The 23516-nt window shown below is 47.6% G+C and overlaps 1 protein-coding gene across 1 annotated transcript; it reads left to right on the top strand.

The window, feature by feature from the left end:
- Positions 1 to 1458: 1458 nt before the first annotated feature.
- NDUFA9 (NADH:ubiquinone oxidoreductase subunit A9) lies at positions 1459 to 23161 on the top strand. Its single transcript, XM_004006946.4, has 11 exons — positions 1459 to 1524; positions 7542 to 7712; positions 8546 to 8643; positions 9973 to 10064; positions 11297 to 11438; positions 14362 to 14464; positions 14927 to 14994; positions 16378 to 16454; positions 18140 to 18235; positions 20175 to 20241; positions 22870 to 23161. The coding sequence occupies exons 1-11, from the start codon at positions 1476 to 1478 to the stop codon at positions 23047 to 23049; spliced, it is 1143 nt and encodes a 380-aa protein (XP_004006995.2). The 5' UTR covers positions 1459 to 1475; the 3' UTR covers positions 23050 to 23161.
- The last annotated feature ends 355 nt before the right edge of the window (positions 23162 to 23516 follow it).

Genomic DNA, 23516 nt, shown 5'->3' with positions numbered 1-23516 from the left:
AACATCTTTGATATATTCAAGTTACTTTCCTCTTCCATTTCACTTGGTAGACCACAGGTCAGTTAAGTGGTGGAGGTGAGGCAGAGTGGGACCAACCAACCTTGCAAACCTAGTAACAAGCCACTTCCACTCACTACATGTCTTTTATTCATCCTAGCAAGGCACCCTCCTTTCTTCCTGAAAACACAAAGCACCGAAGAAATGACCAAGTCTGGAAAGATTCCCCCAAACCCAAAGGAGCTTGTTTTCTGATATGTTCTAGGTAGATGTCTCAGGACATGTTGCTGATGGCTGTTCTTATTCTGGGATCTTGAGAGGCTGCCACGAAGAAAGGATTTAAAAACACAAGTCTTCATCTTCTCTTTCTGGAATTTCGTCAAGCTCTATATACTACTTTCTGCCAAGGATCCACAATTAAAATACTACACACTCGTTGCTCTAGAGAGAGCCATCTTGAGTTTCTTCCTAGAAAAATATGCAGATGGCGTGTGCGAACCATCTGTCATGTCCGACTTTGCGACCCCATGGACTGTAGCCCGCCAGGATCCTCTATCCATGGGGATTCTCTAGGCAAGAATACTGGAGTGGGTTGCCATTTCCTCCCTCAGGGGAGCTTCTCCAACCGAGGGATCAAACCTGTGTTTCCTACAGGTCTCTTGCATTGCAGGCGGATTCTCTACCGCTGAGCCACCGGGGAAGCCCTACTAACTTTTACAGGACATTTCAGGAGGTTCACAGACTTCCGGAAGCCCGCTCCTGTGTCAGAGTCCAAGTTAAGAATCCCTGGATTCATGTCGGGTGGTGAGATAAGGGCTTTGGTAAATCATAGTACTTAAAACACAGGTGGAATGATACAACACGTCAGAGAAGTCGTCTTCGAGGTCATCCACGCGCAGAGACTTGAGCTCGTGACACGCCGCAGGAAAAGGGAACAGCAAGAGCCAAGGCCCCGGGGGACGTAACCTGCTCTTCTGACTCCACGAACGCATCCTTCCTCACGTGTATTTCTCTCCCTCACCTTTTCTCTCCGCGTCCCCACCCACTCCAGTCCTCGGGGTCCCGGCTCTCTCCTGGAAAAGCTTCCAGGGCTCAAGGGCCGCCCCAGCGGACACTTTCAGGGAGCGATGAACTGAGAGTTGGGGAAGCTGAGCTGCTGCCCTTGATTCGGTCTGTGGTTTACTCTGAACTTCAGGTTCCTCGATACTCCGACGTCATCTTTACGGTCAGCTCCTGACATGGAACTCTGATCTCAAGACTCCTCTCTTTTTCCTCCTTTCTTCCCGGTCTCCCTCACATCCCTCAACCCCTTCCCGCGGTTTCCTAAGCGCTCTTCTGAGCCACCGTCCACCCCACCCTCCAACTCGCTCCTTTCATTCCTAGTTGGCGCCTGCGCAGATGGCCGGGAGGAAGCCTTTTGACCCAGCCTGGTAGCCGTAGTCGGCTGGAGCGCCGGCCGCCGGGGATTCTGGGAGAAGATGGCGGCTGCCGCTCACCCCCGAGTTGTCCGGGTCCTGCCAATGTCACGTAAGTGTCACCGGGAACGGCGGCCCCGGATGGGGAATCCGAGATGCAGATCTAAAGTTTTGGGAGTGGCGCCGTGTGCTGCAGCGGTCGCGCTGAGTCCCTGGGCCCCCTGTTTTTTCTAGGTCCGCAACTGCCTCTGTCGGGTTTCTCCTTTCTCTCTCCTTCTCCGGCTCATATATTAAGTTGTGCCCTTGGGAAAGGGCCTTTGCGGAGAGAACGTGAGCAACGCGAAGGGAAGAGGAGAAAAGAGGAGAGAGACTCAGAGTACTGATAACGGCTGTAAGGTTGCTGTTTAAGTTGCTTAGTCGTGTCCGACTCTTTTGAGACCCCAAGAACTGTAGTCCACCAGGCTTCTCTGTCCATGGGATTCTCCAGGTAAGAATACTGGAGTGGGTCGCCATTCCATTCTCCAGCTGATGTTTCCGATTCAGAGATCGATCTCGCGTTTCCGGTGTCTCCTGCATTGGCAGGCGGATTCGTTACCACTGAGCCACGGGGGAAGCCTTGACTTTGATGTTATAAGAAATACTGGGCAGAGGAAGAGACATGCCCTATGATATAGTTTATATGTAGAATCTAAAAAATAATAATGTAAGTGATGAACTTATTTACAAAACAGAAACAGACTCAGACATAGACAAGGAACTTATGGTTACCAGGGGAAAGGATGGGTGCGGGGGATAGTTAGCGCCTTTGGGACTAACACGTACACACTGCTATGTTTAACACAGATTGGCTCAGATGACAGAGAATCCGCCTGCGAAGTGGGAGACCTGGGTTCGATCCTGGGTTGGGAAGATCCCCTGGAGAAAGGCATGGTAACCCACTCCAGTATTCTTGCCTGGAGAATCCCCGTGGACAGTAGCCTGGCGGACTACAGTCCATGGGGTCGCAAAGAGTCTGACAGAACTGAGCGACTAAGCACAGCACAACCAACAAGGACGTATTGTATAGAGCAGAGAACTCTGCTCCACATTATGTAACAGCCTAAATAGGAAAAGAGTTTGAAAAGAATAGATGTAAGTATATGTATAACTGCGGGGAAGGCAATGGCACCCCACTCCAGTACTCTTGCCTGGAAAATCCCATGGATGGAGGAGCCTGGTAGGCTGCAGTCCGTGGGGTCGCTAAGAGTCGGGCACGACTGAGCGACTTCACTTTCACGCATTGGAGAAGGAAATGGCACCCCACTCCAGTGTTCTTGCCTGGAGAATCCCAGGGAAGGGGGAGCCTGGTGGGCTGCTGTCTATGGGGTCGCACAGAGTTGGACACGACTGAAGCGACTTAGCTTAGCTTATGTATAACTGAATCACTTTGCTGTACACCTGAAACTAACACAGCATTGTTAGTCAACTATACTCCAATATACAGTAAATTTTTTTTTTTTAAGAAATATTGAGGGGCAGGATAGGAATCTGAAATGAATGGGGAAAAAGGGATATTGGAGGAAAGATTGACTTTATGACTTTGTGAAAACTCTGAATCAGTCTAAACTTCAGATTCTGTGTATGACAGTGGAAATGATCATACCACATCAGGGAGTTTCTGAGAAGATTCAGTAGATTCAAGTAGTATTTGTAATAGTACTTTTCCAAATCAAAATAAAGGAAGAAGAATAAAGGAATACCTTAAGATTTGTCTAAGTAGAGTTTATTGTCCCTTTTGTACTGACTGGATCTTCTGTGGTCCTCAAGTTGAAAGGACACATTGGCTCTTCCACTCACTAAGAGAGACTAGAGAGGCAAGGAAATTGGGAGTACAGCTTCATCATTATTTCACTCGCCTATCCTTCACCAACATGCCCTGTGTCAGTCTCCAAAAATTGCACTTTCCCATTGTGTATTTCAGTTATTACAGAATATCATTTGCTCTCAAAATTAGGTGTGTGTCAGAATCATTCTTAGAGCTTTATAATATTAAACAGAAATAGGGACTCACTGAAGAGCTATTCAGTCAGAACTTTTGAGACTGGCTTCTTCCACCTTACATTTTAAAAAGCTCCACAGGTAGTTCTAATGCTTAGCTGAGTTGAGAGCAGCAGTATTTGGGAGATTCCTTTTTATTTTCCATCTTGGGTAGAACAACTCCACACCACTGGGCAGGTGTTTGGTGCACGCCATTTACAATGAATAGTTTCTTAGCCTGACTTCTTTGCAGAGACATTTGCTGGCTCTTGTTAAACAGTTACGTTGGCGTCACATAATGTAGGTTGTGAATCAAATAACTGCAATTTATTGAGTACCTGCTACCGGCTAACCACAGTCATAGATATTGACATACATTTCTTTTCCCCTTTAACTCATTTTTTTCCCTAACTGATGCCGTACCTTATACTCTACCACTCGGCTTTGTTGTCTCTGGTAAAGTAAGCTTTTGAGTAAACTCTGGAGAGTTCAGTCTAGTGTGTAATGTAATCAAAACACTACAGAACTTTGTAAAACACAGTGAAATGCAGAGAGACTGTTAAGTACCAGAGGAAGTCAGAAGAGGGAGAGATTAAATGGGAACCCACTCCAGTATTCTTGCCTGGAGAATCACATGGACAGGGGAGCCTGGTGGGCTATATAGTTCATGGGGTCGCAAAGAGTCAGACACGGCTGATCGACTTCACTTTCACTTAGGTCATCTGAAGTTGGGAGGGAAAATTGGAAGGCTTGTGGAGAATTTCAATACTTCCACTGATTTTTGTTTGTTTAGAGCTGTTATGATCTGGAGAGTCAGAGGGGCTGGGCTTTTTCCTGGCACTGGCAAGGACAGGGGGTGAGAAGGGAAGCAGGATGCAGAATTCTTCGGAAGCAGTGAAATGACTTCCTGAAGATCTGAAACAGTAGGAAAGGAGGTTGAATGCCTCCTTGGCATGTACGCCAAGTCACCTCTGTTGTGTCTGACTCTTTGTGACCCAATGGACTGTGGCCCGCCAGGCTCCTCTGTCCATGGGATTTCCCAGGCAAGATTCGGGAGTGGGTTGCTATGCCCTCCTCCAGGGGAGCTTCCCAACCCAGGGATCGAATCCTTGTCTCTTACGTCTCCTGCGTTGATAAGCAGGTTCTTTACCACTAGTGCTACTTGGGAATCCCCATTAGATGGAATCAAATAATGGAGACCTTTGAAAGCCAAGCAGAACATAGACCAGTGGTCATCCAAATGGATTTTGTTAAGAGGAACCAATGATATATAAAAATACAGTATTAGGACTTAAAAAAAATGTTTTCTGTAATAGTAATACCTAACACATAATTCAAACTATATACCAGACACTTTTCTAAGTGCTTTCATAAATATTGCATAACGTGTATAACATATTGGAACTACACAGAAGGTGCATGTAATTTACAAATGATCCTTAAAAAACAAAAACACTAATGCAGTGTGCCAGCAAATGTGTTTGGAGACTATTGGTTTAGATATTAAGTAGGAAGCCAAAGGAGGTTTAATGAATAAAGAATATTATTTCCCTGATGGTGTTCCCAGTAAATGGAAGAAAATGGAGAGCCTGGAGTCAGAGGGTAATGACTTGAATTTGTGGAGGACCCCAGGTGGCACTAGTGGTAAAGAACCTGCCTGCCCGTGCAGGAGACAGAGGAGACCCCGATTCGATCCCTGAGTCAGGAAGATTCCCTGGAGGAGAAAACGGCAGTCCACTCCAGTATTCCGGCCTGGAGAATCCCATGGACAGAGGAGCCTGGCGGGCGACCGTGGTAAAGAGTCAGGGGTTGTGAAGAGTCAGGCAGGCTGAGCTACTGAGCAGCCATGAGCATGCATAGAGTGCAAGGTAGATACGTGTGCAAGGCACTTGCCCATTTGTTACTGATGTTCATGCCAGCCCCCTAACATGTAAGCTCCGTGCAGCCAGGGGCTGTGTCTTTTTTACTGTGCTAGCCACAGTTTCTTGAAGAGTGCTCAGTCTGTAATTGTTGGAAAAAAAAAAACAACTCTGTGAGATGAGTGTAACATTACCTTCTGGGGATTTTCACAGCAATAGTATCAATAAGTGAAAGTAACTGTTACTCACGGAATGCTTCATGTGTGCCGGGGTAACGTGCTACGTGCTTTGTACACATTTACTCCCTTGACTCTGGTAATTCTCCTGATTTGGTTTGCTCTGGTCTTTATCCTGTGCCCTAACTTCCTTACTCATTATTTCTGATCATTCCTGTTCATACACTCTCAACTCCCCAGTCTGTATCCCTTTGTCATAAAAGGAAAAGAAAAAAAAACAAAGCTGATTAAATCAAGGTTTCTACATGTTTCCTACCTGCCCCCGAGCAGTGGAGAGCGGAGTTAAGGAACACTCCACATGAATTGACTGTTCTTATTTTAAATTCATGAATAAAAATCTCAAGTTAATTTTCAGCGTATTTTTCTAGGAAATTTGCTTTCCCTTTCTCCATATGACTGGTTGATGTTGCCAGTCTCCTAAGACTTCCAGCACATGCTTCTGTCCTATTCTCAGCTTTACAGAGAATGTGAAGGAATCAGATGGGAAGCATCTTTTCCCCACTGTAAAAATCTGAGGGCTGAGTTGGGGTGATTCTCTGCTCTCCCTCCTCTTACAGTGGATGAGCTTCTCCTGGTCTGATGGAAGGGCAGTCAGTTCCCTCCCTTGGCCTTTGGTCTCTTCCCCCCTCACCTCTTCTTCCCTCTCCTGGGTCATTGACATTTTCCCTCTGCTGGGGGTTTTCCGTTAGCATATGAATATGCTATAATAGCTCATGTTAAACCCTTCCTTGTCTTCTTGTTCCTCTAGTCCTGTTTTTCTTAGTCCCATTACACCGCATCCCCCAAGAAGAATTTTCAGTACTCCTCTTAGGACCTCCCCACTGCATTCCTACTCCAGAAAAATTGTTCTTGTTCAGGCCACTTACAGCCAACATCTTCTAGATCCTAGCTATCTGCCCTCTGCTTATTTCCCTTTTCAGCAGCATTTGATAGAGTTAACTATTCTCTCCATCCATCACTTTGTTCATTTGACTTCTGAATTACCATTTTCTTTTGTTTTCTCTCTTTTTCAATCTCCTTTGCTGGCTCTTTCGTTTAGGCACAGAACCTCTCCGAGCTGTGGGTTTCTGGTCTGCAAAGTGGCAGTAAAGATAATGTGAAATAAAATAATACCTAAGAGGGATGCTGGAAGCCTCTGTAAGTTTAGGTGTTACTTAGAGTTATTATTTTGTTATTATTATGTGTCTGATCTGCAGTGTTTGTTTTTAATGTCTGTGGTTTCAGTACCTGTCTGGTAAGCTAGGCTCTTTCTCCAATTCCACACTTTTGGATAGGGAAAAACTGGTTTCTGGGCAGTCCTCTCGAGTAAGCAGACACAGCTTTACTTTCTTAGTAGCTTACTCATCAACTTTGGATGATTTTCAGTAGTGTTGTACTAAAGGTACAGTCTGAATTGCACTCTTAAAAAAAAAAAATCATCTTTCATCTCTGCCTCCAGCCCATATCACCGACTCTGCTTTCATTCATCATCAGTTTCACAGTCTGCTCCAGGCGCGTCTTTTGCTGTTCCCTGCACTGGGCTTCTTCATTTCTACTCCTGCGTTGTTAGATGTGTTAGGTGTTTCACGTGGAAATCTATCTTTTCTGTCATTAATCCCTCAAACCTTTCTCAGAATGCTTTATTCAGGAATCCTTCCTCAAGGTCATCTAATTTATGGTGCCTTTAGTTTGCATTCTTTCTGCTCCTTTCATGGGGAGGTTTATGCCCTCTTAATTTGTAATTGCTTATTATTTTTCATACGGTGATTTATCTTTCTAGGTAAATTATAGCCTATAGGACAGGGGGTTTGTGTTCTAATCTTTATACAGTTTCCTTATGTCCTGTGGATTCTTTGTTGCAGTCATTTGTATTTATTGTTGCAGTTGGCACTTCAGTTATAACTTGTAATTCAAAAGTTAACTTTGCACTGTTACCTAAGTAAGTGAAAATACTGAGAACAAAATAATGTTGCATTTCCAGGAAGGGAAGCTGTCTGTATTCATGGTCACTTTTATGTGCGTTCTGGGTTTTCTTCAAGGCTCTTCTGTTCCTGCCCTAGCTGCCTCTGTGTTTCACAGCCCACCCCAGCGCCAGCTTCATCATGCAGTCATACCACATGGGAAAGGTGGGCGCTCCTCCGTCAGTGGGATTGTGGCCACTGTGTTTGGAGCAACGGGATTCCTGGGCCGCTACCTTGTCAACCACCTTGGTAAGTCAAGTTCCTCAAGTTCAACAAACTCCAAAGCTCTTTATTATGTTTATCTACCGAGAAGCTGTGAGCTCTGTTTCTTTTCATTGTCACAGTGTTTTGAATTCCTCCTATCTTGGATTTATGTAGTTTTGGACTCCTGTACATTCAGAGCAGGCGCAGACTTCTTGTACAGGATGTTAATACAGAAATAAGGAACCCTGAAAAATTACAATATCTCTGTTGCGGTTATGTGCTCTGTGGTGTCTGACTCTTTGCAACCCCATGGATTGTAGCCCTCAGGCCCCTCTGTCCATGAGATTTCCCAGGCAAGAATACTGGAGTGGGTTGCCCTGCCCTTCTCCAGGGGATCTTCCCCACCCAGGGATCAAACCCTTTCTCTGAAGCCCTATGACATCTTGAGCATAATGGCAAAATATATTTTTTAAATTAAGCATAGAAGTGATTCACGTATCATACTAGAATATTCATTGGAAGGACGGATGATGAAGCTGAAGCTCCAGTAATTTGGCCGACTGATGCAAAGAGCCGACTCATTAGAAAAGACCCTGATGCTGGGAAAGGTTGAAGGCAGGAGAAGGGGATGACAGGACGAGATGGTTGGATGCCACCACCGATTCAATGGACATGAGTTTGAGCAAGCTCCAGGAGATAGTGAAGGACAGGCAAGCCTGGTGTGCTGTAGTCCATGGGGTTGCAAAGAGTCAGATACAGCTGAGCGACTGAAGAACAAAGACAGTCATGCTAGAACTGAAATGTTTACAAAACCACTGCTGTATAATGTAATTGTATTACGTTAACATTGATCCTTGCTTCAACCCGTTCTTTTCTAGGTCGCATGGGGTCACAGGTGATTGTCCCCTACCGATGTGAGCCGTATGACACCATGCACCTTCGTCCCATGGGTGACCTGGGCCAGATCATCTTTATGGTGAGAGCCCGGGTTACTGATCATTGGAGCCGACTAATGTAAACTGCTAAGGTCATTTCCGGGAGAGAGGGACAGTATAACCAAGCAGCAGTTTCCTGCCAAAGTGGACCAAGGGTGTCCTCCATTCACAGGCCATTCTGGTAAACCCTAGTCCAGTGCTTAGCAGACTTTTTTCCCTAACGAACCAGACAGGAGATATTTTAAACTTTGCAGGTCATGATTACCCAGCTCTGCCCTTGTAGTTTGAAAGCAGCCACGTGCGTGCTTAGTCGCTAAGTCATGTCTGACCCTTTGCGATGCCGTGGACTGTGTCCCGCCAGGCTCCTCTGTCTGTGGAATTTCCCAGGCAAGGGTACTGGAGTGCATTGTCATTTCCTTCTCCAGGGGATCTTCCCGACCCAGGGATTGACCTGCATCTCCTGCACTGGTAGGAGGGTTCTTTACCACTGAGCCACCTAGGAGGCCCCCAAAACAGCCATAGACAGTGTGTGAACAAATGGGAGTGGCAGTGTTCCGATAAAACTTTATTTACAAAGTTAGGTTGCAGGCTGGATTTGCCTGCGGTCATAGTTTGCCAGCCCCTGCTCTTACCCCATGCCGGACAGTAACCTTTGGCCACATCGGCTCTTGAGCCCTTGAAATGTCACTTGGTTTGGATTGAGGTATGCTGTAAATGAAAGACTTGGTTCTAAGGCAATACTATTCAATGTATTGTTAGTAATTTTTCACATTTATCACATATTGAAATAGTATTTTGAGTATGTTGGGTCCAATAAGGTAAATTATTAAAATGAATTGCTCCTGTTTCTTTTCATTCTTTTAAATGAAGCTAATAGAAAAATCAGAATTACATGTGTTCCTCATGTTACATTTCTCCTGGACAGTGTTTCTCTAGACAGAGAAGATTACAGACAGGGTGGTTTATAACCTGGCTAGCTTTGCGTAGATGTCACTTGAAACACTTCTTCCTGAGCCTTCAGGTTCGTCCTTTAGGCCAACAGTTGCCAGGAGGGCAGGGCAGCAGGGCGGGTTGGGGAGAGCCTGCAAGGGAGCGGTAAAAAATGTGTGGCCCTTTTTGGTTGTCATGAGACTGGAGTCCATATGGTTGATTAGGTGGGACCAGGGATGCTGAGCATCCTCAAGTGCACAGCATGGTCCTTTCCACGCAGAACTGTGCTATCCCAGTGCCCGCAGTTTCTGTGGAGAAACACTCGGGGCCTGGGTGCCTGGCTCAGCTGTTCACTAGCCGACTTCTCTTTCATCATCCTGTCTTGGTCTGCACTCTTCCACTGACACACTTTGCTCTTTTAAAAAACGATTGTGTTACAGGACTGGAATGGGAGAGACAAGGACTCAATCCGAAGAGCCGTGGAGCACAGCAACGTGGTCATCAACCTGGTCGGGCGAGAGTGGGAGACCAAGTGAGTCTCGGCCGCCTGTCTCTTCTTTGCACACGGGCTGAGGGCTCAGTGGATGTTTCCTGGGCATGTAACATGCCAGGGATTGTAGCTGTGACATTTTTAGGTAGTTGATCAGTGTTGATTGAACAGCCTTTTCACACCCAAGGGCCACTCTCCCCACTTGACCCCTCCCTTCTTCCCACACACCCCGGCCCCCCAGCTGGGGATTTAGTTGGTGGTAAGTCCAGTGTGCAGACATTGTGACATGCTGCTCATGAAAATCCAGGATAAATCGTGTGAGCGCAGTGGGTGCCGTCGCCTTGCCGGCTTCGCCACTGTGGGTGCTATGTTTGGATCTTTCGAGCTGGGATGGGATAGGAAGGAGGGTTTTCCTGTTCTCCAGACTAACAAGCTACACACTGGTTTTTCTCGTGTGAGCAGTCTTCTCAGTCTGTTCTCCATGTTGTTAATCAAGGATAGCATGAGTGCCTGTTTGAAATTGATTTTTAGCCCCTGTGTGTGTGGTTTATCAACAGATAAGGTTGAGGGTTTTTTTAAACTTTTTATTTTGTATTGAGGTATAGCCGATTAACAACGTTGTGACAGTTTCAAGCGCGTAGCTGAAGGGGTTTAATCCTGGGGTTCTGCAGCTCTTTGTTTATGCTCTTTCTCCGCACTTGTGAGAGTTTAACTTGGATGTATTTAGGGTGTGCCTGCCTTGTCACATATTTTTAAGTTCTCTGATGACTTGCGGGCCTTATTCAGCCTATTAGCCCCTGAGATGACTATCACAGCCCTTTGTACAGAGCAGGCTCTTCGTTTATGTTATTGCGTCAAATTGGTGAGTGATGTATTTTTCTTTTTAGTTTCCTTTTTTCCTTCTGAGGGAAACAAAGGCCCAGGAATAAGAAATGATTTCCCGTCCAGCACCCAGCACTTCCCCCCGCCCCACCCAAACAGTGCAGCCAGAACGTTGTTAAAGGGCCTCAGCCTTGGGGAGCCTTGAGGGCAGAGGACAATACCTATGCTATTTGATCACGTACAGTCAGCCTGACATTATGGTAATGACAGTGAGCAGGCCTGTAAAATTAAAAAAAAAAACAAACTATTACCTTTGACTTCGGGTTAAATCGTTGCTATTTAAAAGCTTAACTATTATGAATCCCAGCAGTCATACGGAAACCAGCTTATCATAGAAAGCTTTGCAATCCCAAGTCAAGTGTTCTTAACCACCCCCTGTTTTTTCCTTCCAGAAACTTTGATTTTGAGGATGTTTTTGTCAAGATTCCCCAAGCCATCGCTCAAGTGTCCAAAGAAGCTGGAGTTGAAAAATTTATTCACATTTCACATCTGAATGCTGATATTAAGAGCTCTTCTAAGTATCTGAGAAACAAGGTACAGGACAAGTCAGTTTGGAACGAGGTTCACAGAGCTGGGGTTTCCTGGCCCCCTAGGCGCGTGAGTTAAGTGAGAAAGGTCTCTCACCGACGTGTCCAGAATTAGGGGATTTCTAGTTCTCCTGTCCAGGATGTGATTGTCGTGTGGGTGAGGCGTGGTTGGGTGTCTTCTGTTTGCAGGGAACTGTGCTAAGCGGCTGCAGAGATGGGTGGCTCATCCTGTTAACTGCCCTCAAGAGTGTAAAGTTTCTTAGCGCGTAACAGAATTACAGGCTAAACACAAAAGGTAGAGGCTGATTCCTGTACCAGAGTCGTACCCGTGTCACCCAGAAAAGCTCAAGGACTGTCTTTCCTTCTCTGACCCCTGGATAGTCATGCCTTATGCCTTTGGAGGAGTGATGTGAAAGCTGGGGTGACAGGATAAATATCTGCAAGGGAAGATGGCTGTGCACATTGTAGTTAGCCTTCCTGGACTCCCAGAAACCCCACTGTGGTCCCAGTTGTGCCTGGAGATGGACCAGCCTGGTTTGGAGTCGGCCTGTAACCAGAGATGTTTTATCAGCAGGGACGCAGGAGGGGCCCTGGTGCCTGGAGCTGCCTTCGGCATTTGGTTCCTACCGTGAGGGGTTTGCTTGGGGTCAGGCTGATAAGGCCCTCAGGGTTCCTTGACACTGGCTCCAGCTGTTGGATGCACTGTGATCTTTAACTGAACAAATCATTTATTAAGCACCTTCCGTGTGCTCCATGGTATAGTGGGTGCTGGGGAGACATGGCCTTAGCTCACGTCTAGTTTCTAATCCATTGACGAAAATAATTCCACATGCTCCAGGTGTTGCTGAGTAGCTTGGGGAATCTTATAAAAACATCCTCAATATCAACATTCCTGGAAAGAAGAAATAGGAATTGGTTAAGAATACCTGACTCAGGATTTCAAAGCTATCTGTGAAAAGCTGGTTTTCACTATGTTGCTTGAATTCAGAATATAATAATTAAACTTTTAAATACAATGGTTTAACCCAAAAGTCAGGAGAGTGAAGGCAGAGGTGGGCCATGGACTGTAGCCTGGAGCAGATGTCGGTGAGGGTTGGTATGGAGGAAGGCAGAAACAGAGGACTGGGGTCCTGGGCAGGTGAAGGGTTGCATCTCAGGAGCAGAAGAGCAGGGAACAGGCAGGCTGGCAGCCCAGGAGCTTGTCAGCAGAGAGCAGCTCAGAGGAGGGGTGCTTGGGGATGCTCTGATCTGTGGCATCCAAGTTGAGAGTGGGGGGAGTGGGGTGGAGACGAGGTTCTTGGAGTTGAGAAGCTCAAGAAACTGAGGTCCGAGTCCTCTGGGCTCTGTTGCCACCCCTGGCAGGAACGGGTGGGAAGAAAGGCCAAGCGAGGCGCTGACAGCTACACTGACCAAGGGGCCTTGTCTCAGAAGGGACAGGGATCCCGAGAGAGGGTGTCGCAGCAGAGGAGGTGAGGAAGGAGGGCCCCGTGCCCACTCCTCTGGGCCGGCGTGCCCTGCTGCCGCTTCCGTTGCTGTAGCCTCCTGCACCCCACCCTCCTTTCTCTGGCAGGTTGCTCATAATTGACACAAACCAGAGAATCTGTGATTGGAAGGAAAAATGGAGGCCAGAAAAAAAATCTCTTCTGATTTTTCTCCTTCCTTCTTCTGCATAAGTTTCCCTGGAATCAATATGGAAGGAAGCCCATATGGAAAGAGCTAAACGATGCAGGGCTCTTTTGTGTGTCATTTTCTTTTTAAATTCTGTGTACATGAATCCCCCCACTTATGCCGGGATTACGCTCCCAGACCCTCAGTGGCTGCCTGAAACCAAGGATGGTACAGAGCTCTCTAGTATATGCTTTGCTTACCCTGTACATACATACCTGTGATCAAGTTTCATGTATAAATTAGGCACAGAAAGACTGACAACAGTAACTACTAATAAAAAAGAGCAGTTATAATCAGTTCAGTTCAGTTCAGTCGCTGTCGTGTCCGACTCTTTGCCACCCCATGAATCGCAGCACACCAGGCCTCCCTGTCCATCACCAACTCCTGGAGTTCACTCAGACTCATGTCCATCGCGTCTGTGATGCCATCCAGCCATCTCATCTGTCATCCCCTTCTCTTCCTGCCCTCGATCCCTCCTAGCATCAGGGTCTTTTCCAATGAGTCAACTCTTTGCATGACGTGGCCAAAGTATTGGAGTTTCAGCGTTAGCATCAGTCCTTCCAATGAACACCCAGGACTGATCTCCTTTAAGATGGACTGGTTGGATCTCGTTGCAGTCCAAGGGACTCTCAAAGAGTCTTCTCCAACACCACAGTTCAAAAGCTTCAATTCTTCGGCACTCAGCCTTCTTTACAGTCCAACTCTCACATCCATACATGACCACTGGAGAAACCATAGCTTTGACTAGACGGATCTTTGTTGGCAAAGTATTGTCTCTGCTTTTGAATATGCTGTCTGGGCTGGTCATAGCTTTCCTTATAATAGATTGTAATAAAAGTGCTGTGAATGCAACACCCAACCCTGTCTGTCGCTCCATCTGCTAACTGTGCTCACCCTTCTTCTCGGGATAATGTGAGATTCATGTGCCAGCAGGCCCGAGGAGGAGGACCTGAGATTTCCCCACACCACTCAGAGCAGCGTGCACTTTAAAAAACTTAGCAAGTATTTCTGGGATTTTCCATTTAATATTTTTAGGCTACAGTTGACCGTGGCTAACTGAAAGTGGGAAGCAAAACTGCACATAAGGTGGGGCGGTGGGTGGTGTGCCTATAACTGAGTGTTATCATAGGGTGCCCTTAGCCTGGAGGCAGACATGACCTGGAAGGACCCGTGGTGTTCTGATAGCAGAAGAACGTTCTGGTAGTGGAAAGATGGAAGTTTCGCTCACTCACTGCAGAACTCTGTTGTGTTTGGCTGTCTAGGCTGTTGGAGAGAAGGAAGTGAGAGAGACGTTTCCAGAAGCCACCATCATAAAGCCGGCTGACATCTTTGGCAGAGAGGACAGATTCCTCAATTATTTCGCAAGTAGGTTTCCTTCCTTCAAATAGGAGAATGACCGTCTTGGCGTCATCTGTTAAATACTTGCATTTTCTGTGCATCTGTGGTGCTACATTGATCGTACGCTTCGTGTCTGTTTCCACCTGCGTCTTTCTCCGGGCTTCTTGTGTTGCTGGCCTGTTGATCAGAATGGGGCGCAGGTAGAGCTGCGCCTTGGGAGTGGCCCAGCAGTGCAGAGCGGCCGACAGTAGCCAAGCCGTGGTCCTCTTTCCTTGTTCTTCTGTCCCTAAGTGTTTGACCGTCCTTTCACTTCCTGTGTTTGTTGTGTGAAGAACAAATAAAGGCGGCTGCCTCTTAATAAGATCGTTGACTCCTGCAGAGTCAGCTGCATTTATTTATTTTTACTATGCAAAATAGCTTGGGACACCCAGAGAGAGGAGGGTCTTCAGGCAGGTGAGGCCTTCTAAGATGTTGCCTTTGTTCTGCCAGATATCCGCTGGTTTGGTGGCGTCCCTCTTATTTCCTTGGGCAAGAAGACTGTGAAACAACCAGTATATGTAAGTACCCTGGATAAAGGAGGTTTTGCCGAATTCAAGATTCAAATGATCGGTTTTCAGGCTTTATCCTAATTCTGTAAGTTTTGACTTCTCTGTCTGATTGCTCTGACTGACTGTTTCTCAGTGTACCTGAGAGGTCCAGGTACCCTGTGCGTTTTCACTTGTTCGTTCACTCAAGAGAAATGTCTTGAGGAATATCACTGGGATATTCACAGTGTCTCTGGGCATATCTGTGAAGACACAGATGCGTGCTGCCTCAACGGTGGCCCCAGTCAGGGGCAGGTCCGCATGGCAGTCGTCGGGCAGTGTGACAAGTGCTGACAGGGAGGGGATTTCATGTAGGTACAGCAGAGGACAAATTTGGAGGTCAGGGAAGTGACATCTTAGGAGAGACCCTGAAGATGACTCGCAACTGGTCAAAGGCAGTGGGTGGGGTGGAGTGGCCCAGGCAGAGGGGACCGGATGTCAGGGAGCAGAGGTGAGAATCGTGTGGATTCCGTGTGGTGATGAACCAGGGTTTCTCAGCTGGAACACTGCACTTTCTGGGTGGGATTACGCTTTGTTGTGGGGCTGCTGTGGAACGGCCTCCAGCCACCAGGTGGCAGTAGCTCCCCCGCAAACTGTGCCGATTAAAACTCTCCAGGCGTTTGCCCGAGACTCCTGGGGGCCCGAATCACCCCCAGTGAAAACGGTGGGGTCTGATATCATATGGATTATTATGTTATATGTATATTATATATTATTATTTATCATAAGTGAAGTGAAAGTGGAGTCACTCAGTCGTGTCCGACTCTGCGACTGCATGGGCTGTAGCCCCCCAGGCTCCTCCTCAGTGGGATTCTCCGGGCAAGAGTGCTGGAGTGGGTTGCCATTTCCTTCTCCAGAGAATCTTCCCGACCCAGGGATGGAACCCAGGTCTCCTGCATTGCAGGCAGACGCTTTAACCTCTGAGCCACCAGGGAAGCCCTGAATATATATCATAAGATTATTCTAAAAGTCAAAATGGTAGAATCTTGGGTGTTCCATGTGGTTCAGCCTCATGGTTTGTGACAGCGCGGTGACAGACGAGGAAGAGAAGGAGGAGGATGACGGGGTGAGATTGGAGCCAGTGGGACAGGCCTGGGCATGGCCTGGAGATAAACATGCTCCCACTGGAGAAAGCATTGATTTCGGTGACCCTTCCACATGGAGCTGATTTGAGTCCTTGAGAAGTGGCTTTTAGGAGTTTTCTGAAAGCAGACAGTGATGTCATTTTAATGGCATTATTTTGTGTGATCGATGTGGCTTGCTCTCCTTTCTCCCTCCCTTTTTAAAATTCTCTCCCGCATCTCTCTGTTGCTCTCTCTCTCAGCAATTACTGAAACGTGTTATAATTTCTTGTAGATTGTGGATGTCACCAAAGGAATTATTAATGCAATTAAAGACCCAGATGCCAGAGGGAAAACTTTTGCCTTTGTTGGGTAAGTGACTGGAGTTTGACTTTAAGATCATACAGCCTATTAAAATAAAAGGATTGTGACTTACAACAGCAGTAATTTCTAGACATGTCACTCACAGGCTTATTTGTTGCCTTTTCCAGAAATGAACAACTTGAAACTACATAAAATAAGTTTATTTACAGTGCCATCAAAAGAATAAAATACGTATGTATAAATTTAACAAAAGAAACACAAGGCTTGTATACTGAAAATCACATAGCACTGAGGAGGAAAATGAAGGAAAACCAAAATAAATGGAAAGGCATTGTGTATTCTTGGGTTGGAAGAGTCGATATTGTTAAAGTGGCAGTTTTCCCCAAACTGATCTGTCTATTCAACTTGATGTTACCAAACTTCAAGCAGGTTCTTTTTCTTTTTTTTGGCAGAAATTGACAAATTTATTCTAAATATACTCGGAAATACAACAGACCCACCATAGCGGAAACAATTTTGACCAAGAGAAATAAACTTGGAGCACTTAAGCTTTCCAATTTCAAAACTTACTTGAAAGCGCTAATTATCAAAACAGTGTGACCCTGGCATAAGAATAGACATGTAGGTCAGTTGAGCAGAATTGGTAGTCTAGAAACCAGACTCCATGTTTATGGACAGTGGATTGTTGAAGAGGCGCCATGACACTGCGATGGGGAAAGTAATCATCTTTTCAACAAATGGTACTATCCACATGCAGAAAGATGCCACAGATTCTGACTTCACCCCATACGTGAAAAAATTAACTCAAAATAGACCAGAGACCTAACTGTAAGGGTTAAGCTAGAAAACTTTTGGAAGGAACATTTGGACCTGGGGTTAGGCAGAGATGTTGTAGATGTGACATCAGAAGCATACTCCACCAAAGACACAAGTGGATAAATTAGACTTCATTGAAATTAAAAACGTTTGTGCTTCATAAGGCATCATTAAGTAAGGGATGAAACAACAAGATCATCAACTAAAAGGCAGAATGGGGTGGCAGAGAGAGGTATATGGAAAATTTGAGGATGGAGAGGAAGATAGGAGGCACCCCCTGAGAAAAGAGGGAAAGAGCACTCCCTCCACCCCAGGAGCACCCAGTAGGACCGCAGAGCAGAGCTGAGCTTCTCCTTGAAGCTCAGATCAGAAATGTAAGAGGAGGCCCAGGAGTATGTTTCTGCAACTCTGTCTTGCTGGGGGCTCAGGTGCAGATACTTGGATTAACCAGAGAAGGGTTTTGCTCTGCAAGGATGGGAGAGGAGCCAGGGGGTGAGGTTTTTTCAGGACATGTACGGAGGAGTGACTACAGTGCTGAGCCATGCGATCTAAGCTGGGAAGGACACAGCCTTCGGTGTCCCTTTCTCTGTGAGCAGAGACACTTAGACCATTCTGAGTCACAGTTAATGGAATTCAGAATGATGGGGGTTTGATGTTAAATGAAAGAGACATTATGGAATAGGATGACCTGTGTAATCTTATATTTATAAAAGCAAAAAATGAATAAGGGAATAAGAAGGATATATTAAGTTTATTAGCTTCATCTTAGGCAGATGGTTTTTCCTTGTGCTAATCTGTATTTCCTATAGGACATACATGTTTCCCATTTTCACAAGAATGATGTTATCTTGTTAAACTAAAAACAGAAGTGTGTGAGGAGCAGGTAATCTGAAGAACTGTGAACCTTCTGTTCATAGGCCCAATCGGTACCTGCTCTTCGACCTCGTGCAGTACGTCTTTGCTGTGGCTCACAGGCCCTTCCTGCCGTACCCTATGCCACACTTTGCCTATCGGTAAGTAAAGCGCTGCTTTTTTGTGCTTCTAGGAAAGAGCTAACCGGATAGTTCCCTTTGTGATGCTCCCCTCCCCTGGGGTTATAGGGAGTGTGTCCCTTGTGGTGAAATCTCAGAATCTCTAACCAGGAGGGGCTCCTGACACCTTCTTGACATCCATCTGGGAAAGAACCAGAGGAGCTTAAGAAAGGGAGTGTGGCTTCATGGGTGAATAAACACCATGGTGGAAGATGGAATCTGTAGATCTTCACATTCTCCCACTAGAAGTCCTGGGTGTCATTGGCAGTGTCTTGCTTGGCAGATGGTATAAAGGAGCAGTTGTTTCCCTGCTTATCCACTTGCCCAGGAGTGGGAAAGGGACCCTCCTTCATCAAGGCAGTCTGATCACATGGCTGGGGAGAGGAACTTGGTTGATGTAGCCGCTTCCTACAGTTGCTTGTCTGTTTTTCCTGCTTCTTGCCTCACTCTTTCCCGTGTAGGTTTGTTGTTGTTGTTTAGTCGTTAAGTCGTGTCTCTTTGTGACCTGATGCACTGTGGCCCACCAGGCTCCTCTGTCCATGGGATTTCTCAGGCAAGAATATAGTAGCGGGTAGCCATACCCTTCTCCAGGGCATCTTCCTGACCCAGGGATCAAACCCACATCTCCTGCATTGGCAGGCGGGTCCTTCACCCCTGAGCTACCAGGGAAGCGCTCTGTAGGTTTAGCACCTTGGAATGATCACGTCACACAGTAAGGTCATGGTTAGGGACACTTTCACGTCCAGTTTGCCAGAGATTGATGAACCAGCATGGCAGCTGAATTCTTCATTTGCTTGATCACTCAGTCACTCTGCAAACATTTCTTGAATGCCAACTGTGTCTTAGGCAATGTTCTAGGTGCTCAGGATGTTACAGGAAACTCTCAAAAAGCCCATACACTAACAGGTGTCAGAAAAATAGAAAATTAGAAGGCAGTGTGGTGGTAAGATTCATTGATGTGTTAGCATAGAACCAGGGCGCAGACTTGGAGGATTGTAAGCAGTGTGTTTTGTTTTTTTGTTTTTGTTTTAAGCCAAAACTATCCTTTTTGCCAGTGAAGCAGGTTGGACAGAATCTGAGGCTTGCTGAGTTCTTGGAGAACTTTTGACCTGTCTTCAGCTTCCTTTTCATTTTTTTCTTATCTCCCATTGGAATAATATTTTTCAGGCTTTTAAAAAGCAGCAGAAGCCTGGGTTCAATGACTCTTTGCATAAAAGCCCCTTAGGACAAGCAAATTGAAGTAGAGCTGGCCCCATGGTTGCCCCTGGGGCACATGCTCCTTGCTCCACCTCCAGTCCTCTGTGGGATGTGGGGGCCCCCAGGAATTCCTCGTGTGCCTCCAGTCCCAAGGACACAGGAGACCGGAGCTCAGGTGACAGATGAGGAATCCCCCAGGTTTCAGTAGGATGAAGAGATGGCACCGAGGAGGCAGGTGGCCCTCTCGTCTGGGATTTCTCTCGGCTTCCTGATTCAAACCCTAGATCTTAGGCGTCTCCTCACTTTTGGATCTCCTGGATCCTCAGGGCCTCTGCCTTAAGGCTCACGCTTTCTATCTTGCACAACACCTGCCTCGCCCCTTAACAGAAGCATATCTGAATATCTGGGGCTGAACTCTGATTGAATTTGACAGGCGTCACTCAACAGTGGATCTGTTTTGTTTGTCTTGTGGGCGGGGCAGCTGCACTCTCTCTTGGTTTTCCTGATTCATTGTCCCTTTGGTGGGGCCAAGGAGAGCCAGCGCGAGGCGGGCGGGCGGCTTGAAAGGAGAGGTGACCTCCCAGGCTGGGAGCCGGGAGGTTTGGTGCTCGTTGGTTTCTTTAAACGCACTCAGTGACTTCCCGGCTCCCTGGCAGCTGCCGTGCCTGGCGTGAACAGGGAGCAGAGATGCTCAGCACATGTGCCCTGTTCGTTCCTCTTCCAGATGGATCGGTCGGCTCTTTGAAATTAGTCCATTCGAACCCTGGACCACAAGGGATAAAGTGGAGCGGGTGAGTATGAGGGTGACCAGCCCTTGCTGGGTGGGTGATGGATGAGCGAGTGTTGAGTTTGCTCCAGGGACCTCCTGGGTCAACTCCACGGGCTTGTCTGCAGTCCCTGTGTCTCAGGTCAGCCCCGCCATGTGCATGAACCTCACCCGTGCTGCCCCGCCCATGTGCATGAACCTCACCCGTGCCCAGCCTCTCCAGGCCCTGTCTTGGAGGTTTTCAGGTTTTCTCTCTCCCCTGGATCATCTCCACCGGCGTACAGACATGCCTTCCGAGCTCTGTATGTTAAAGGCCAGAGTCCTGCCCTTGGCCCATCCCATCTGCTGCTGCTGTGTCCTTGTGCATCAGACTTTCTGGAAGAGCGGGCTGTACCTGGGGCTGCTAGCTTCTCACCTCCTCCCTGCTTTAATCCATTCCTTTCAGTTTTAATCTCCACTGTCCCCCTAAACACTGCTCATCCCAGGTCACCTGAGGTCTCTGCTGCCAGGCCTGGCGGTTAGCGCCCTGACCTCCTCTCACCCGCGGGGAACCATGCTAATCAGAGGCGGCCCTCCTTCCTCTTGAAGCCCTGACTCCCCTCACTTCTCCCCGGTTCTCTTGCTGCTCCTGCCCGCCTCAATCTCCCTGGCTCACCCTCTGTCCCTGGTCTCTGGTGTTGGGGACCAAGGGCTCTCTCTTCCGCCCTTGTCTGTCCTGGCTCTTTCTCTGGAAGACTCTCACCTCGTTCTGTTTGTGCACTCATGGCGGCAGATTCCCCACCTGGACTGCCCCCCGCCCACCCAGCAGCAAGCCTCCCATCTGTTTAACTGTGTAGTCATCATCTAAAACCTGGCTCGTCCAAAAGGAGAGCCGCAAACCTGCTTTTCTCCCAGGCCCTCTCAGCTCAGTTGATGGTATCACTGTTCTCTGATACTCAAACCCCAAATCGAGGATTCCGCCTTGATTCCTTCCTTTCCTGACCCCTCTCCATGTAAACAGGACTGCCCTGTCCTTCCTGCTGGGCTGGGAGTGTTCTGTCCCCGAGTGTGCTCGAAAAGCAGCCCCCACAACAGTGACTGCGGAGCACTTGAGACGTGGCTTGTGTGACGGCAGAAATAAGATTTGAATTTTGTAAAGTTGTAATTACATTAAAGTCACTGCTTTGGCTGGTGGCTGTTGTTCTGGACAGCACAGACTGGCCTGTTGGTACTGCTGGGCGACACTCTAGTGTGCCAGCTCGCACCTCCTTCTTCCTACCTTTTTGTTCAACGTTTTATTATGGAGCTGTGTATCACAGTATTGGTAATTTTCCACTTCTAGAAAAGTGGGGGATTGTGTCCCCTCGACCCACTCCAGTCCAGGCGGTAGGTCATTCCATCCTCTGGCCCGGCTCCGGGTGCCTCTCGTCCCCTGCAGTGCGCTGGTTGCTCCTGTCTTGCTGTCTCCATGCTGGTCTCCCTCACTGGTCCTTTGCCCACTGTGCGTAGAAGTGTTTCTAGAGAGGAAACAAAATAGATACACTCTGCTGCCTCTGCCTTTGAAAACCTGTTCCCTCTTACGACAAGCAGCAGGCATATTGTCCTCTGAGTGTTGTTTAGTCGCTCAGTCACGTCTGACTGTGCGACCCCATGGACTGTAGCCCGCCAGGCTCCTCCGTCCGTGGGACTCTCCAGGGAAGAATACTGGAGTGGGTGGCCACGCCCTCCTCCAGGGAATCTTCCTGACCCAGGGATCGAACCCTCTTCTCCTGTATCTCCTGCATTGGCAGGTGGATTCTTTATCACTGAACCACCTGGGAAGCTCGCTCTGAATGTTACCTAAAAGAGAAGATGAAACAGTCCTTGGAGAATGATGTGAACAGGCAGCCGTTGTCCCTGCTCTGACGGGCTGGGTCTAGAATCCAAGACCAGTCTCCAGATGTCCTTTCTATGTTCAAGAAGGATCGGGCGGGAGAGCTGGTGGGCAGGACGCTCCAGCGTGTCTGACGGCTGCACCTTGTACATTTGTCACTGAGGAGTGTTGGGGCAGCAGGCTGGTGGGTTTTGGATTTGGTCTGGGGGTCACTGGGCAGCTCTTGGGGGAAGGATGGTGGACGTGCCTGGGCTGGAGAGGGTTGACGCTGCTGCGGGTGAACACCCAGCCTCCTCGTTTGCTCGTGGATGAGCTGGAGTTTTTGGAATCTCCAGGCTTAACCTCTTTCCCTCCAAACAATGTGGGTTTGGGTTTTGAGATCCATAGTCAGCATTAGTCAGCCAGGTTAAGGAGAGCTGGAGCATCAAGGTTCATGGATTATTGCTGAGTGATCTTGATTCAGCAAAACCGAGGCAGAAAGCCATGCTTCGAGAACCAGCCGGTCCCATTTCTCGGCTGAGCCTGTGGATCTGACAGCCCCTCTGCTCTATCCCAGACTGACTGCTCCTTGCCCCTCACCTGAGCCCTGCTCTGTGCTCGGGGATAGACCTGGAGCTGACCTGTGGGGCCTTGCCTTTCCTTCCGCACGGAGGCCCTTCTCTGTGCTCTGCTTCCGGTGGTCTCTGCCCACTATCCACCGAAGCCAATGAAGTCTCAGCATCGGGACTCAGGCCAGCTCGCGGGTTGGAGCGTCTGCGAGGCTGGCCCTCAATCCTCTCTGTGCCTCTTGTCTATCCGCAGATTCACACCACAGACAGGACCTTGCCTCACCTGCCAGGCTTGGAAGACCTGGGCGTTCAGGCCACGCCCCTGGAACTCAAGGCCATCGAGGTGCTGCGGCGTCACCGCACCTACCGCTGGCTGTCTTCCGAGATTGAGGACGTGCAGCCGGCCAAGACGGTCCCCGCTAGTGGCCCCTGAGCCGCCCGGGGCTTTTGGTGTCGTTCGGGTCGCTACCAAACAGGCCACCTTTGGCGGAGAATCCTGTATATAGTGAATGAGAGCCTCTATTAAAACCTGAGATGAAATTCTATGGGTGCGTTTTCTTTCTTGATTTACAAAGGGAGAAACTCAGCCAACTAGAATTTGAGCACAATTTTCTTTAGTTATATATATTTAATACACATACATCTTTTATTCTCTGAAATGATGAAGGATTTTAATTTCCTTCCGTCAGGCCACTTCTTGTGAATGTTCTAGAAGACTAGAACCCCTTTTTAAGGACAGAATATTGTGAAGGCCCCACGTGATATGTGACTGCCTGTTGACACACGGTAGTTGAGAAAATACGCACTGTCCCATAAATAATCCGAATTCATCCACACTTTGGGTATTTAAAAAAAATTATCTTAATGCTCTCTAAACACGCTTAAAACATCCTACATACA

Source organism: Ovis aries, chromosome 3 (assembly GCF_016772045.2).
Source record: "Ovis aries strain OAR_USU_Benz2616 breed Rambouillet chromosome 3, ARS-UI_Ramb_v3.0, whole genome shotgun sequence".
Classification (NCBI taxonomy): Eukaryota; Metazoa; Chordata; class Mammalia; order Artiodactyla; family Bovidae; genus Ovis; species Ovis aries.
This window is presented reverse-complemented; position numbering and strand designations above follow the sequence as displayed.